At 43.9% G+C, this 15287-nt stretch overlaps 1 protein-coding gene across 1 annotated transcript in view; it reads right to left on the bottom strand.

Annotated features, from left to right (window-relative positions):
• The window catches only part of erfl3 (Ets2 repressor factor like 3), a 51883-nt gene extending 48530 nt beyond the window's left edge, over positions 1–3353 (bottom strand). The window contains exon 1 of the mRNA XM_030393994.1: positions 2590–3353. Within this exon, the coding sequence (XP_030249854.1) occupies positions 2590–2611 (22 nt within the window). The 5' untranslated portion in view covers positions 2612–3353. The remainder of the gene's footprint in view (positions 1–2589) is intronic.
• Positions 3354–15287: the final 11934 nt, after the last annotated feature.

Here is a 15287-nt window from a genome sequence, read left to right as displayed (position 1 = left end):
ACAAAGACACACACCAGTCCTTATCCTGTCAGAGAGAAAAAAGAATGACAGAGGTGGCAGAGGAAAAATTGCAACCCTTTGGGAGGGATGAAGGAAAATGAGTGTAACAAAAAGGACAAAGTGTGTGTGGTGGGGGTGTAGATAACATATTAAGAAGGGAGTGACATACAATAAGCAAGTTATTATTATTGTGTGTGTAAGTCCTTATCACCAGAGCTTAATCAATCATTAGCACAGCCTTTGAGGTACACAAAAAGGTGGACATATGACGGTGACCACCAAATGCCTGTCTGCCGACTAATGCAACCTGTAGAATACTTTGCCTTCATCACCCGGCTCGGCAAACACAACCAGACCAGGTAAACAGCTGTAAATATACGGAAACAGAAACTAGATCAGACACTTTCCAACACCACAAAACCAACAGATGTAGCTATACTCCCGCCATTTCCTGCATCATCGCATCAATTCTCTATCATCTATTCAGGCTAATGAAATGACTGTAGAAAACAGGAGTGCAGGGGGAAATGTATGGTCGATGATTGAGAGAAAGGAGGTAAGCTTCATAGCTCCATAGATTACCGTATGGGACATAATCCTACATCACCAAACATCCGAGCAAGGGATGATTACATTTTTTATCCTACACACATCCAAGTGCCGTTATATCCTTCTGCATTCAAGAAATGTGCTCCCTCTGAATGATGAGATTTACACAGGTTAAGGGGTTAAAACTTGTGTCCTGATTTCAGCAACAGCAGGAGATCAGACAGATCAGGAAAGCACCGTGGATTAACCAGTTCAATAACTCAACTGTTTAAAGGTGGTGTTATAAAATCAGAATGTTGTTAGTTAACTCCTCAGAGATTGAGTTTCTATATTCACCAACTAGCGCTGAAAGGATTAATCTGTTAGTTAATCAAGGGAATTAATTTAATGTTATTTTGATAAACAGACAAATAACTTAAAAGAGGTTATATCTTCACATGGGGCAAGAGGCTGTTTGCTCTTCTATTAGAGCTGAAATGATTAGTTAATTAATCTGAAACTTTTTTGATTATTGATGATTGACGTTTGCTGGTTTCAGCTTCTTAAATGTAAAGATTTGCTGGTTTTGTTTGTCTTGTTTTATCATTTACTGAACATCTTTTTGATTTAGACTGTCACCTTGGGGTCAAGGAAATTGTAAAAGTCATTTTCTACTATCTTGTGTTTAACTATGGACCAGACAGTATATGAAAAAAATAATGCAAAACTGACTGGTTAAATGGCAGCACACAGTTTACAACAACCACACTATAGCAGGGCTAGTTCATGTTCTGTACCTTTACTGGACAAATGACAATCAGACACACACAAATTGGATATTTCAATCCCATAACTTTAGCAAAAATAAATCTGTAGTGCCACACAAACACTGGATTCCTTGTAATAAAAGAGCTACTTGTGGTGGGATGTGGTGTGATGTCATGGCAGCCTCCTTCAGGGCCGCTGCAGGGAGTGGGTGTGTGTGTGCAGGAATGTGGAGGGCTAAGGGGTTGATGGGCTGAGGCTGGGTGCAGCGGGAGTCAGGAAAGGGGACAGGGTGGGGGAAGGGAGGAGAGCGTCCCAAGTGGAAAAGGGTCCCAAACAGTTTACACACAGCACTATGCCAAATGCTTACCAGTAACTACTTAGAAAGTCATCACATTGTTCTGGCAGGAAAAGAAAAAGATTAAATATGTATATTTTGTTTTACACTGAGTCAATAAATGATTGTTGCACACTTTCAAATGTAATCCACTGGACCTAAATTTAGTTTTGTTGTGTCAGGCAGATTATCACTGACACCAGAAACAATAAACTGAAAAGCTGGCACAAATTATTTTACTTCCACTTCCTCCTTTCTTTAGAGAAGACATGGTTGGCTTCCAGTGAAGGGGAGCAAGAGCAAACTTATGCAAGCATTTCAGGAATTAGACAAAATGACACACAGAGACCTCAGCTGACTACTGGAAATCCCCCCTGCTCTCACTTCAATATGCTGACAGGCCAAGTACATAACAAATGTGTGCTCACAGTTAGTGGGTTAATATCAGCTTGCTCCGTGTGTGCCTAGCCAGATCCAATCACCTCATCAACACCACCACCAGGAGGAGAGTGTTCAAGAAGTTATATACACGTCAAACATCTCTCTGTCTCAGTCAGTCGGTACAAAAACACAGTCGCACAATGCTTCTGGGATTTTCAGCCTGTTCTCTGAAAGGTGCTGGATGGTGAAATTAGGTTGTCAGGGTGACACGGAGGATGTCGGCTGTAACAACTGTACAGTAGTTCAACCACTTCCTCTTGAACCGACGTACAGTACTAAACCTGCACCAGATTTTACAATCGTATCCAGCGAACTAAACCACGGACTACTACACTTAACCTGTGCCGCTAAAATCAACAGGTCTTCATCGCGTTATTCAACTGGAAGCGGGTGCTGATAACTATCTGGCTCGTTCATTAGTAGGCAGTGTAGTTACTGTTAGCTTTGCCGACGACAAGTAAACAAGAAAGACAATGGTGGATAAAAAAAAAATCAGAGCAAGAGTCACGCAAACTTACCACTGTCTCCCGGTGTTTTCATTCTCTCTGCTTTAGCTGCTAAGCAGGACAGCTAAAGTTGCTAAAAAAAAAAAAAACTAAAAAAAAAAGATGAATTCCACGAAAGTTGCTCGTGGAAAGAAAAGTCAGTCTCTCGGCCTCTTCCTCCCCCTCGAGTTCCCAATCTGGAAAACTAGGTGAAGATACACGGCAAACTTTTGTGTAGCCAAGTGCTTCAGCGGCTCTCTCCTTTTGAGTCGCCGCGCTCTCTCGGTCAGTTTCTCCGGCTCTCCGCCAACCGACCAAACCGACCGAACTGCTCTCTTTTCCAGCGGAGCTGAGCGGTCAGGACCCTCGCTGCTGGTCCTCACTTCTCTTGCCGTAAACTCGCAGCGTTGAAATCTGCTCAAGTTGCGGCGGAAAACGGCCAACCGTCCCGACTCGAGCCAGCCGAAAAGCCTTTCTCTCTCTTTGAACAAGTTCTCTCGCTAACTGTCCAGGAGCTCTTTACTCCGTCTCAACCGCATCTTCGTCGCTGTTTGACATCCCTCCACCGCAAAGCTTCTTCACTTCTTTGACAGAAATTAACGCTAGAGCGGAACCTCTCTTTCTTTACAGACTTTTTTAAGTTCTCCACTCACTCTCGCACCATTCAGCACTAGTCTCTCCTCCCCCCGTGCCTCTCTCCGTCCTCGGGGTGTCGTGTTTCGCTCGCTCTCTTCTGAGCGGGGCCCGCCCACACTGACGGTGGAGAAGGGGGGGCTAACGTGGCGAGTCACGCCCACTCACCACGAGCCGGGGCCTGAGCTGGCGTCATTGCAGCACGCGGCGTTGCTGTGGAGACCGCCACAGCGCGCTGCCGTGGTGACGTCACATCCGAGTCCTGCGATTCGAGAGAGGCCCCGAGAGCGGCTCGGCTCACGGTGTACATTTGCGTCAATCAGGGGTTATGGTTCTAATTAGGCCCTTTCATACGAGGATAATTACACTTATTAAACCAGAAAATTAAATATGAAAGCGTCAGTTAGTGATTAGCGCTGAAAACAGGAAATTTAAACTCAGCATTACCGCATATCTGATCAAGTCAGCCACGCTGTAGGTGTGACTGTAGTGATGAGAGCTCTGTTCGATTAGTCAGAAGAATGCATCTAAAGCAAAAGCTCTGCATTCAGAAACCTTAACTCCACCTTCACCTAAAAATGCGAGGAGTTACCTGGGTGATTGATCTCCACTGGGCAGAAAGATGTGTGTTTAACCCTAGAAGGCTGTTTTCAAAATTCATCTGCCAAAGGGGGGATTTTTCTTTCATATTCTCTTGAAATCCTCAGACGTTTCTTGTGACATCATAAACATCAATCACGGTCCAGTGCAACAGGTGACGTGAAAACTTGACACTTACAGACCTCTCGGTGAAGTATGAGACATCTTGCGTCCAGCAGATGAACTTTTGAAATTAAACAGCTTCGAAAAGTATTTTACCTAAGTTCAACATTTAGCCCCACGGATTCTTAAAAGCAAATATATTTAATTTCCCTGAAAAATCTATGCAAACATGAGTATTTCTCATTTGTCTTGTACAGGGATGTTTAAATTAAACTACAGTTGTAGTTTGTTAGAGTTGTTATTGGTCAAAAATACCATACACATCAACAGTAAAAGTTATCTTTTTCCCAGAGTTGTAATGTTGATGCGTGTACCTTTGATTAAATTGAAGGTCTTTCCCATGATTAAACACAGAAGTGATAAAGATGTATCTGCTGCCAGTTGCTGAGTTGCAGGCATTAGCTGATTAACCCATGAGTCAAACTGACAAAGAATTAAACTGCGACAACTGAGGTCATCTGGATCATTTCCTCTTTCCTCTGTGATTGTAAAACTCATTATCGTTGCGTTTGGAAGTGAAAGCATATTTTCAACTCGTTCCTGGGACAAGATATCTCACTTGAAGTTCATGTCTTCATCCAGTCACATTCTAGTGATAACAACGGTGCATCACAAGGTTTATTAGTGTCACAACAATCTTAGGACCTGTTTCTGATGACGAAAATAGTAATACTGATACCTAAGAAAAGCCTTACCTTTAACCTGTAAGTGAATACAAGTTAAAAATGGAAAAGTTGACAAAACAGTCGAACTATTCTACTACGCCCACACCAGCAACCAACTTTATATTTATTTTGATTTCTACTGAAATGCGTGGGCCTTAGATCAAAGCAATGTAGACCAAAAACTAAACGACCATAAAACAACAAAATTTGAAAAAAAAAAAAAACGAAAAAAAAAACCCTGTGGTAAATTTGAATATGAACCTGCATCCTGTTCCTCTCTAGTGTAGCACTAACTCCCTTTTCCTCTTTTTCACAGTGCAGCCAACTGTATCTGCCCTTTTAACTCACAATCACACATACACCGTGACCCAGAGCGTGCATTAGCATGTTGTATGTTGGTGCATGTCAAGAGCTTCAGAGCGCAGAGACATCCGGTCATTTCCGTATGCCACTCTTCCACTTGATCGATGCTCAGCACAGCCTGTTTGATTGAGAGGACCTGTGTCATTGCCCCGACTTGTTTCCTGTCACCTCGAACACACTGACCTTCTGCTTCCTCACGTGCTGCTGATACAAAGCTGCCATGTGTTATCGATAAGTGCATATGAGTGGGTGAGGCGTCACACATGGGAGCTGAAGTGCATCTCCTCTTTTGCCTTTTTGTACATCGGCACCTGGGGCACAGGATTGTGTGCGTCTTTGTGCATTTTTTTGTACTGTGTTACATCGGTGATGCTGCCTGGCCTTGTCAACAGGATAAGACAGCGGTAGTAAAACAAAGTCAACACAGTCCCCTGACAGCAGCAGTGCCCCTGTGGTTTGATTTACAAACAGGATTTCTCCTCCCTATGCTGGCCATTCTCTAACAGGCTCAGGAAACCCTCTCTGCTCTGCCCGATAAGAAACTGGACCAAAATGAGGAAAAAAGTGCATCTAAATTGGATGCTGAACCTTCACATTCAGGAAGCGGTTTTCCTGTCTTCTCCGTCTTCAGAGCAGGAAAAACCTCTGAACGGAGCTGCGTGGCATTTTCTCACACAATAGGGCAATCAGCTGGGAACGAGAGAGTTGCACTATTCCCCTGTTTCTCTGTTTGTCGCCGTCTCTGATGTGTTGTCATGTGTTTTGGCATGCATCCGCCGCATATCTGTCATTTTCCCGTTTTTCTGATGTGTATGTTTCTGGCTGAGGTGAAGAGCTCTTCAGCGGCCCCAGGGCTCTTCACGCAGAGGGAGAGATGAGAGAGAAGAAATCAAAGAGAGGACAAGAGGAGTGATTTTGCGATTAAGTGCCGGGTGGACAAATGGCTTCTCCTCTTTGATAGTCTGTGTGTATTTATATGTGCATGACGCTCTATTGTAACTCAAGCACAGGAGATGACATTTACAGACAAATCTACAGCACAGTACATTTTGAACACCGATAAACACCGGGCTTCACTCAACACCCTCCCGTTCTCCTCCTCCTCGTCCTCCTCCTCCCTCTCTCTGGCTGTTTATCCACCTCTCCTGTTTTCTCTCCCCCCCATTCCCTCTGTACTTTTTCTGCCACTCCATCCGTTGCAGTCCTGTTGTCTTTCACCACTCATCCATCCATATGTCCGTCGGTCCTCCCTCGCTCTCACACCTCTTCTATTCCTCCTCCTGCTCCATCCTCTGCCACCTCTCCGTGCCTGCCTCTCTCTCCCTCCCTCACACTCATCACTCACTTTCTCTCCTTAGGTCATTATTCGAGCTGCGAGCTCAAGGTTTATGGAAGTGAATGTGTGAGAACGTATTCTATTTCTCTGATTGCTTTGTATAATCATGATCTTCCTTTGAGAATCAAATCAAAACTGGAATAGCACTCAGTAGAGCGCATACCTCCGCCAAGGCCCAACAGTCCCTTTTAATTTGATCAAGCCTAATCCAATATGAAACTCGATAGCCTTGCATCACTATAATTTTTAAGCCGGCGATAAGTGCTTAAGCATAATCAAAGCTCACCAGATCTAGGATTTGTATGAAATTGTTCTCATTCACAGATAGCAGCCGCTAGGAGTCTGTTTGTTTGTTGTCAGAAAGAGTATCCAGAAACTCCTGAACATAAATCTACAAACCTTCTAAGATATGGCATTTTTTCAACATTTTCGTAAATATCTGTGTTAGTGATGCATGGATCTTGATGCAAAAAAAAAAGCAAGCAGATGGGGGTGGCTGGTATCTATGAGCGAGAACAAGAGGGGACTGTTGGTCTTGATGGATGTATGTGGCTGAAAATGTAAAATCATGCAATGCTGAAGAATCAGTTCCTTTATCCAGATCTGCAACAAAAGTTAATGGGGTCTATTCTGGACCGAGACTCATCCTCCATCCAAGTTGGTGGAATTCCGTTCTGTAATTTTTGTGAAATTCTGCTGACAAACCAACCCAAAAGTTTTGGGTTCATCTTCAGTGAAGTTATAACAAAGCTTAGAACTGCCATTGTTGCTTTTATTACTTTTTCTTGATTTCTTGAGAGTTTCATAATTAACCACACGAAGCATGTAAACCATTTATTGTAAAAATGTTTTCCCTCGTGATGACATTGATATGAGGTTACTTGCATTATCAGTTCAAGACTTTGATTTCAAACTACCCAGCATTTGAATATTACTGTTTTTCACTAAGTGATGTCCTGTACTGTGGTCTGCCATTTATCTTTTATGCACCTCAGTTTTATTTGTATTTTGTTGTGTTTGTTTGCTTGCAGTTTCTCATCATTTTAAAGCACTTTTTTTCCGTTTTATTGGTATTCTGTCAAATTGCTTCTTCTTGTTATCATTTTTATGTACCAATACTGTTTATACGCTCTGTGATTATGTTTGTTGTTTCTGTTTGTCATCTATTTGTGCTCTTGACATCATTGAAAGTTATTTTTCGAGATATAAATAAAGGTTGAATAAATGAATGAAGCATAAGGTATACGTTTACATTCAGTAGACAACTTAAACATTTTCAATTCAACTCTGTTGCTACAGTTGTCAAGATGCCATTTTTGTGTGCTGGCATGGCAGTTCTGATCTCCAATGAACATTATAAGTAATAAAAGGAAACATTCTTTTGTTTTTCTTGTAATAGCAGGTTGGTTATCATGAGATAGCAATAATGAAATAGTTAACTCATGATCTTGCGATAACGGCATTAGAAAATAATTGCAAGCACAGCAGCTCTCAGCTTCCATAGAAAACATTCCCAGTAACTTAGCAGTTATCATGGCAGACTAATATCAGCTCAATACACAAAATAATTATTTCAGGTATGGACAAACTATGTATTTTTGATCGCTTTGGCTGATGTTGTCAAAATGCATCAAAAAATTGAAATAAAGGCCCTTAAATATTCTCTAAAATGATCAGAATGATCAGGTTTGATATTTGATATCGATCGTTCCAAACTTCAGGTCAATTTCCAACATCTGCAGTGCATTTTTCACATCGTGCATGTTTCGAGTCGTCACATGTTTTTGACCATAAAATTAGAGCCGGCTGAATCTTGGCGAGAGAACTTGATGATCTATTTGACAAACAGAGTGTATCACAGAAGAGCCTTGTCCTATTGGTTCCACATCATGTGTAACTCCCTCTATCTCCCATCCCGCCCTTTTTCATCCCCTGCGTGCTTTATGTGACTACGTCCGTTCCTAATCGTAGTGACAGACAGACGCTCCGCAGAGAAAGACAGAGAGAATGAAAGGGAGAGCGGAGATTTTGTCACTGGAGAGCTTGTGAACGCAGTTGGGTGGGTGCGGGTGTGAACATCCCCAGATATCTTCCCTATAGATTCAAACCCCCACCCACCCCCCATCCTTTCCATTCTTTCTCTTATGCGAGCTGAAGGATGTGTCATCCCTGTTAAGAAAAAAAAAAAAAAAAAAAAGGACAGGAAGACTGAGATCTGTGCCAAATAATCACCTACTGGTTTTTACAAGTTAGTGTACAGACTTCAGTGGTGCAACATCATGGCATACCATCCAGTCAGCACAAACACACACACACACATACACACACACACACACACATACACTGGTTTCTTCTAGTCTGTGCCTCTACAACACAGATGGCTCGGGTCAGTGTAATTACCGTGGACAATGGGTGTGGTAGCCCACTAACCAGTGCCACCACAGGCAATGCGGACACACAAACACATACACACACAACGCATGTGCACACAGAACCTGATTTCAACAACCAGTGGAAGCCAGGCACGATTATAATTCCTGGACAGGGCGTTAAACAACCAACAGAGGTGTAATATGTACATAGGGCATGTGATTCATACCACTGATGACGTGAACGAACGCGCACGCACGCAGACGTGCACGCGCTCACTCCCTCCTTAACTCTGTTCCTCTCTGGCTCTCCTTCATTCATTCACCTATTCTCCGAGAATGCTTCAATTGTGCTTGACTTGATTTCTCGCAAACGATCTTACATAAGACGAAGGGAAGACGGGTCGCCGGAATAAAAGGCGTGTGGGGTGAGAGCAGACCGGATGAAAGGAAAAGCCGGCAGCTGAGGGGACAACAAGTGCAGCAGGGTGGCGGTTAATGCCTCCCCCCCCCCCCCTCCGCACACACACACAGACCACACTCGCCCCTCAAAACCTCACCCCTTTCGAAACGGCAAGAGCAAAAAAGGACAGAGAGAGAGGAAAAGAGAGCAAAGCTGTGGAGAATAAGGAGTGGGAGAGAGGGAGAGAGGGAATAAGAGAGTCAATGGGCTCTTTGTCATCAAAGAACTTGTTTATTTTCAAGCTTGCCAGTCCAACCGTCAGGAGACACAGCCAGATATCACCATCTCTGCCTCTCTGCCTCTCTTTTACTCCCTCCTTACCCCCAAACAGGGTCGAAAGGGGTCTAAGTTGAACACTTTTTTCCGATGTCAATCAATATTTTCTCCCCTTCTAAAGAAACGAGTTAAAAAAAAACACCCGGAGTGTCCAACCGTCTAGTTGAGACCCGAGGCCTCGACACAGTTATCCTCTGTCCACATTCTCCCTTCCTCCCTCCCTCTCTTTTCCCCAGCTGGTATTCGCACATGAGTAATGGGATTACCACAGCAAGTGGTGAGGTGGTGGAGGAGGGAAGGAAAGGGGGTGGCGAGGGGTGACGTTGGAGGACAAGTGAGACAGAGGAAGAGGGGGATCAGGGGGAAGGCTGAGATGGCAAAACAGAGAGAGGGCCACCTGGAAAGAGGGGGGTGGGACAAATGCGGGAAGTGGCTGTGACATTTATACACATATATATATATGTATATATATATATATATATATATATATATATAAACATCTGACTTGTTCATGACAGCACTGACTGATTTCTAAGATTCAGGGCCACTTGAAGAAACTTACTATTTTCATCTGCGAGGCCTGAGACAGAGAAACCGCACTCTCTTTCTGTTGGATTACCATGGCAATGAGGGAGCTATTCAAGAACAAAAAGCTCCTTTTGCGGCGGGTAAAGTATGGAAAAAGCAAGCGGCCAGTGCCCATATGAAAGCGGGGTGGTGGGAGTTGGAAAGAGAGGGTAATTTGAGAGCGGGTGGAAGGCACAGGGAATGTGTGTTATATTAAACCAATGTCTGGCAGGGTGTCAAGCCTGTAATATATACAGAGAGCGAAGGGGAGAGGCGAGGGTAGAAAGAGCAAAGGAAGGGAGATCAGTTAATTTAGCTCCGGGGATGTGACATTGATGGACAGAGGCCGTGGGGGAGGACTGAGAGGGGAGGGAAAAGGAAGAATGTAACCTGTTCAGATGGCGGAGGAAGTGGGGGGGGGGGGGTGAACGTGAGCGAGGCAGGAGGGGTGTTCAGGAAGGTGCAAGTGTCAGGCTGGAAAGGAGAGAGAGGTATGCCTGGCTGTGTGACAGTAGCTATATTGAGCACAGCGTGTGTGTTGACACTGTCTCCTGTATCTCACTGAGGAACAAACCCTTCCTACTGGCACAGTGCAGAGCTTCCTCTTCCCCTCCATACTCCTCTCCACCCCTCCGCAACCCAGGCTCGTGCTCTCTCCCTCCCGTCCATATACCCGTCCTTATCTTTGATTTAAATGTGTTCTCAGTCTCTCCCCCTTGCCTCTGTCTACACTATCACCTGTTTCCACTCAGCACAATTGCTTTGGACTCGCGGCACATTTTTTTTTTCTCCTCTTCCTCTTTCTGCGTCAGTTGAATTCTGTTATTCTTTATTTGCATAAAGGAGAGGCGACCATTACTAGGAGAGCAACAATTAGGCACTCAATAGAGGACAGACCTTTGCCAAGGCCCATTTGCAGAGGCCACCGCTTTTACAGTCAAGAACGTGGTGAGAAGAGGAGGGAAGAGTGACAGCAAGTGCGCGCTAAAACAACTGGAGTTGATAAGCAGATAATTACTAAACAATAATTTATCTGTTTCTTACTGTTTAAAGGTTCAAAGGGTCCAGTATGTGGGGTTGAATAAACAGAATATTCAAAATGACCTTCTCAGCAGTGTATAATCACCTAAAACTAAGAACCACTGTTTTTTTGGTTACCTTTACCTTTTTCTTGGGCGATTAATTTGGGCGTCAATATTTGTTCCCAACTGTTGTTTTTTGTCATTAGTACTTTCAAACAGAAAGCAAATGTTAAGCAGCGAAAAAAGCATAAGCCAGATGTTGCTGCTGGTTTGTTGTTTGACTTTCACTTTCACTTTTAAAGTGTGAGAATCTGCAACTTGTCCCCGTTTTGTCTCCTTGTTGCTTGATTACTGGACTGTTGGTCAAGCGAAACAAACCGTTTGAAGACTTTGTGATGGGCATTGTTCACTCTTTTCTGACATTTTATAGACGCTGAATTAATTAACAGATGAATCAATAATGAACATTTGTAGCTAACAGTTGATTAGGTTAATTGTCCAGTTTGCCCTTTCTTGCCTATCTTACTGGCTAAGATCTGGAGTTGCTCCCCAGGCGCTGTATGCTCCCTACTGCTCCCTCAGGATGAGTTAAATGCAGAGCACCAGTTTCACCCACTTGTACATTGTATGATATTTAAAATAGATAATGAATCTTCTTCTCAGTTTGGCCTGACAGTAAGGTATAAAGGTAAGGATTTCCTTGTTAGTTTTCCAGCTCAATCATTCACAGAATATCTGGCTTAAAAATGCCGCTTGAGTAAAGCTGAAAGGCCAACCAAGTAAGTTGATTTTTTAAGGTTTTGGATGTACAAGCATGTGATGCACATTTCCAGCTTACAAGCAGGGAAATTTGATTATTTAAAAATGAGAGGTTCTAACCCAATGAAGGTCGGAGAGCCAGAAATAAACAGTTTCACTATTAAATCTGTTCAGCAAATGTCACGCACGTTTCTCCGTCGGTTTTCAAGGTATTTTGCACGCAAGCACAAACGGATGGAGGGAGGTGAGCCAACCTTCACTGCTGCGTGCAGATAATTAAATGATACAATGAAACAATAAAAGCATAAAACAAAGGATGACAACAGAGACAAGTATAAAAATGATTGAATGAAAAACAAAGTTTATTTGAAATTTCATTCTTGTGGTGACTCTGTTCCCTGCTCACATCCATACGTGTCTCACCACAATTAGATTTCTGTATCACTCTTGTGTGTGTGTCTCAGTGTGTGTGTGTGTGTGTGTGCGCGCGCTTGTGTGTGAGGCATGTACTGTATGTGCGGAAGAGGTCAGATCCTCTAACAGCCTCCGCTTCTCCCCCACTCAATCAGTCATCCTCGCACCGGGCTAAGTCTGGGTCACTCATCCGCTCTTCAGATTGGATCACCCAGAGGTGCTTGGCCACCAGCCACAGAAATCGCCACCCACCCAATACTACGCGCTCATCACATACACAGAATAGCCCCGAGCCCTGGACAGATGCCCCCTGCAGCCACATAACACCCAGGGGCTTGTCTCAAACATGAGTTCACATGTTGGACCGGGGGTGGAATGTGATAGCAGATGACGCTCGGCGGTACATTCGTGCGCTCTACTCCGAGGGACTTTTGGGGATATTTTTAACGTTGAAAAGCAACATTTTGATCAAAACACGTCGTCCTCACACCCTCTCGCTGACACATACTGCACAGAGCAGCTCTTAAACACACACACACACAGACTACCCCCTCTTTCACCCAGAGGACGATCCGGCAGAATCCAGCAGAATCCTTAGCCGGTCCCCTCAGTACCCCCACCACCACCACCATCAGCTGGGCATGGAGACAGCAGGCCTGTAGGTGGTTCAGCTATGTGTCATACATTACATGCCAGTGCAGGGGAGGAGGACTGACACAGAGCATGTGTTACACTTGCTCAGTTTGATGTGCTCTGCCCTCGCACAGGCACCACTGTGGGTGGCATAGCTATGTGTCATAATCACCATCATCCTTTGCTTTGTCGGATTTCTCCTCTTGTGCGCGCGTGCCTGCTGCATGTGTGTGTGTGTGTGTGTGTGTGTGTGAGTGTTTGTTTTTGCGTTGCTATACTGTAGGTCCCTTTGTGGAGGTGCCGCACAGTGGGCTCATTCACAGTGTGGGAGCTGCTGTTATCCACTGATTCATTTTTTTTCTCCCCCTGACCCGTGTGTGCCTTTGTGTTTCGTGGCAGTTTGACAGCTAATGTTTTTACATCATGCACGTCCTCAACTAATTATCTGCGCGTCCTGATGGGATTTATTGTGCGCACTATGCGTTCGCCGCAGCCCAGTCGAGAACACAAGGCGGTAGAATAATCCACATTTCGAGACGAGTCGAAGCAACAAAAAACTTTTCGTAGCGTCTCCAAGAGTTTATTCAACTCAAGGTCACCGCACTAGTTTTTCTCAAGTTGTTAAACTGCACCTCTTCCTCTGTGGATGGAGAGGAACATGGATAATTAAACAACTCTATTTGCTGAAGCAGCCAGTGTTGTGCTACAAAAGTCAGATGTTTTAAACTGAGCCAACTTTGTGGTTGCTGTCCAGTAAATTGGCCGCGTTGTTATGTATCATCAGGCACACATTATCTGCTTAGCTTCTTTCTTTTAGGCTGGGTGAGGCATATCAATGAAACTCACAGATCCAGTTGTTTCAAGTGTTTACTTTGCCTGCGGCTGTTTGTCTTTATGTGACAACCTCTAAAGCTAGCCACCTTCACATTTGTTTCCTTCTGGACCGATCACACGAGACAGAACTTGAACATGAACTTTGACGTCGAGAAACATTTAGCTGCCAGCTTGAGGTAAACCCCAATTAACTCCTCTCTGCAAGCCAGCGTTCAGTCTCTCTCTGCCAGTCATTTCTGTCTTATCACGCACACACATTAGAGTGCTGCAAAACACTTACACACTAATAACGGGCTGTTTGCTAGTCATCACATAAAGGTATGTTGATATGTATGAAAATGACGCACATCCAGAATGTGTGTGGCTTTAAGAAGACAAGTATTTGTTTCTTTTACTGTAATAAATTACCTTTGATTCTTTGATCGCACTCTCAGCCAACCGATTGGTCGAGACTGAAATGATCTAAATAACTACTGGGTGGATTGCTATGAACTTTGGCTCTGATATCTATAGTTGCAAGAGGTTGAACTGTTAAAAGTTCCGTGGCCCTTTTACTTTTCCTGTAGCACCACAAGCAGATAGATTTGACTACATCCAATACTGGTTTATGAGCAAATACCTGCAAAAACTCATTTGTGTTGAGAGCTCATTTGCACATGTTAGCGTACTAGCAAACAAAGACTGTGAACTTCGTAAATATTATACTTCCTAAACATCAGGATGTTTGCACTGACATGGTGAGCACTGTCCATATGGAAAGCACCCTGTAGTAACTGCTCGGAAAAGAGCATTATCAGAAAATACTTGGCAGGCGATTGGAGGAACCATCGGTTTATGACCGTATATCTCAAGCTAACTTTAACCGATCAGAACAACAGTCGGAGAGCGCTAACACTGGAGCATGTTGGATAAAAGAAACTCTGACCAAAGCCAGTCGAGAGAAGGACGAAATACTGTTTTCCATCAAGAAAAGCCTTCAGTGCTGTTCTTTGCCCTTCACTCAGTTGAAGGAGACCTGTTAAGCTTTTTCAAAATGTCCCTTTCCTTGTTTTATACATATCCCTGTGTATGTCAAAGCCCTTGAATGTTAAAAAGGTCCACACCGACACAAGCTCCTCTCTCCCACAGAAAACACAGCTCCTGAAATGCCTCGTCAGTAGTTCCGCCTTTGTTTCTGTGACTTTGTGACATCACCCTACATCACCATGTAATACATTCACATCGTTTATGCCTAGCGATAGTTTGGCACATAAGAATTGATTCAACACAGCTGCTCTTTTGTTGTAAGCGGTGTTCAGGTCAGGCGTGTGTGAGCTGACCAATCAGAGCAGAGTGGGTATTCATGAGGAGGGGGGCCTTAAAGAGACAGGAGCTGATACGCTTTTTGGGCACTAAAGCATGCAAACCTATTATAGTAGCAACCCAAAATAAAATGATCAACCTGGAAATGGTCATAATACGTCTCTATTAAAAATACCCTCCAGTGCTGGAGTAAGAGATGCTAAAGCAGCTGCGCTAACCTGTTGAAGAGCCGCCATCATTGTTTATAAGTGAACAGTCACTTCTACGTCTACAGCACGGCTGCAGCTGCCAATAGTCTTATTGTTGGGCGCTGATTGCTCCGAACCATTGTGG

Source organism: Sparus aurata, chromosome 17 (assembly GCF_900880675.1).
Source record: "Sparus aurata chromosome 17, fSpaAur1.1, whole genome shotgun sequence".
Classification (NCBI taxonomy): domain Eukaryota; kingdom Metazoa; phylum Chordata; class Actinopteri; order Spariformes; family Sparidae; genus Sparus; species Sparus aurata.
The sequence above is the reverse complement of the archived record's forward strand: the minus strand, read 5'-3'. Positions and strand labels throughout refer to the sequence as shown.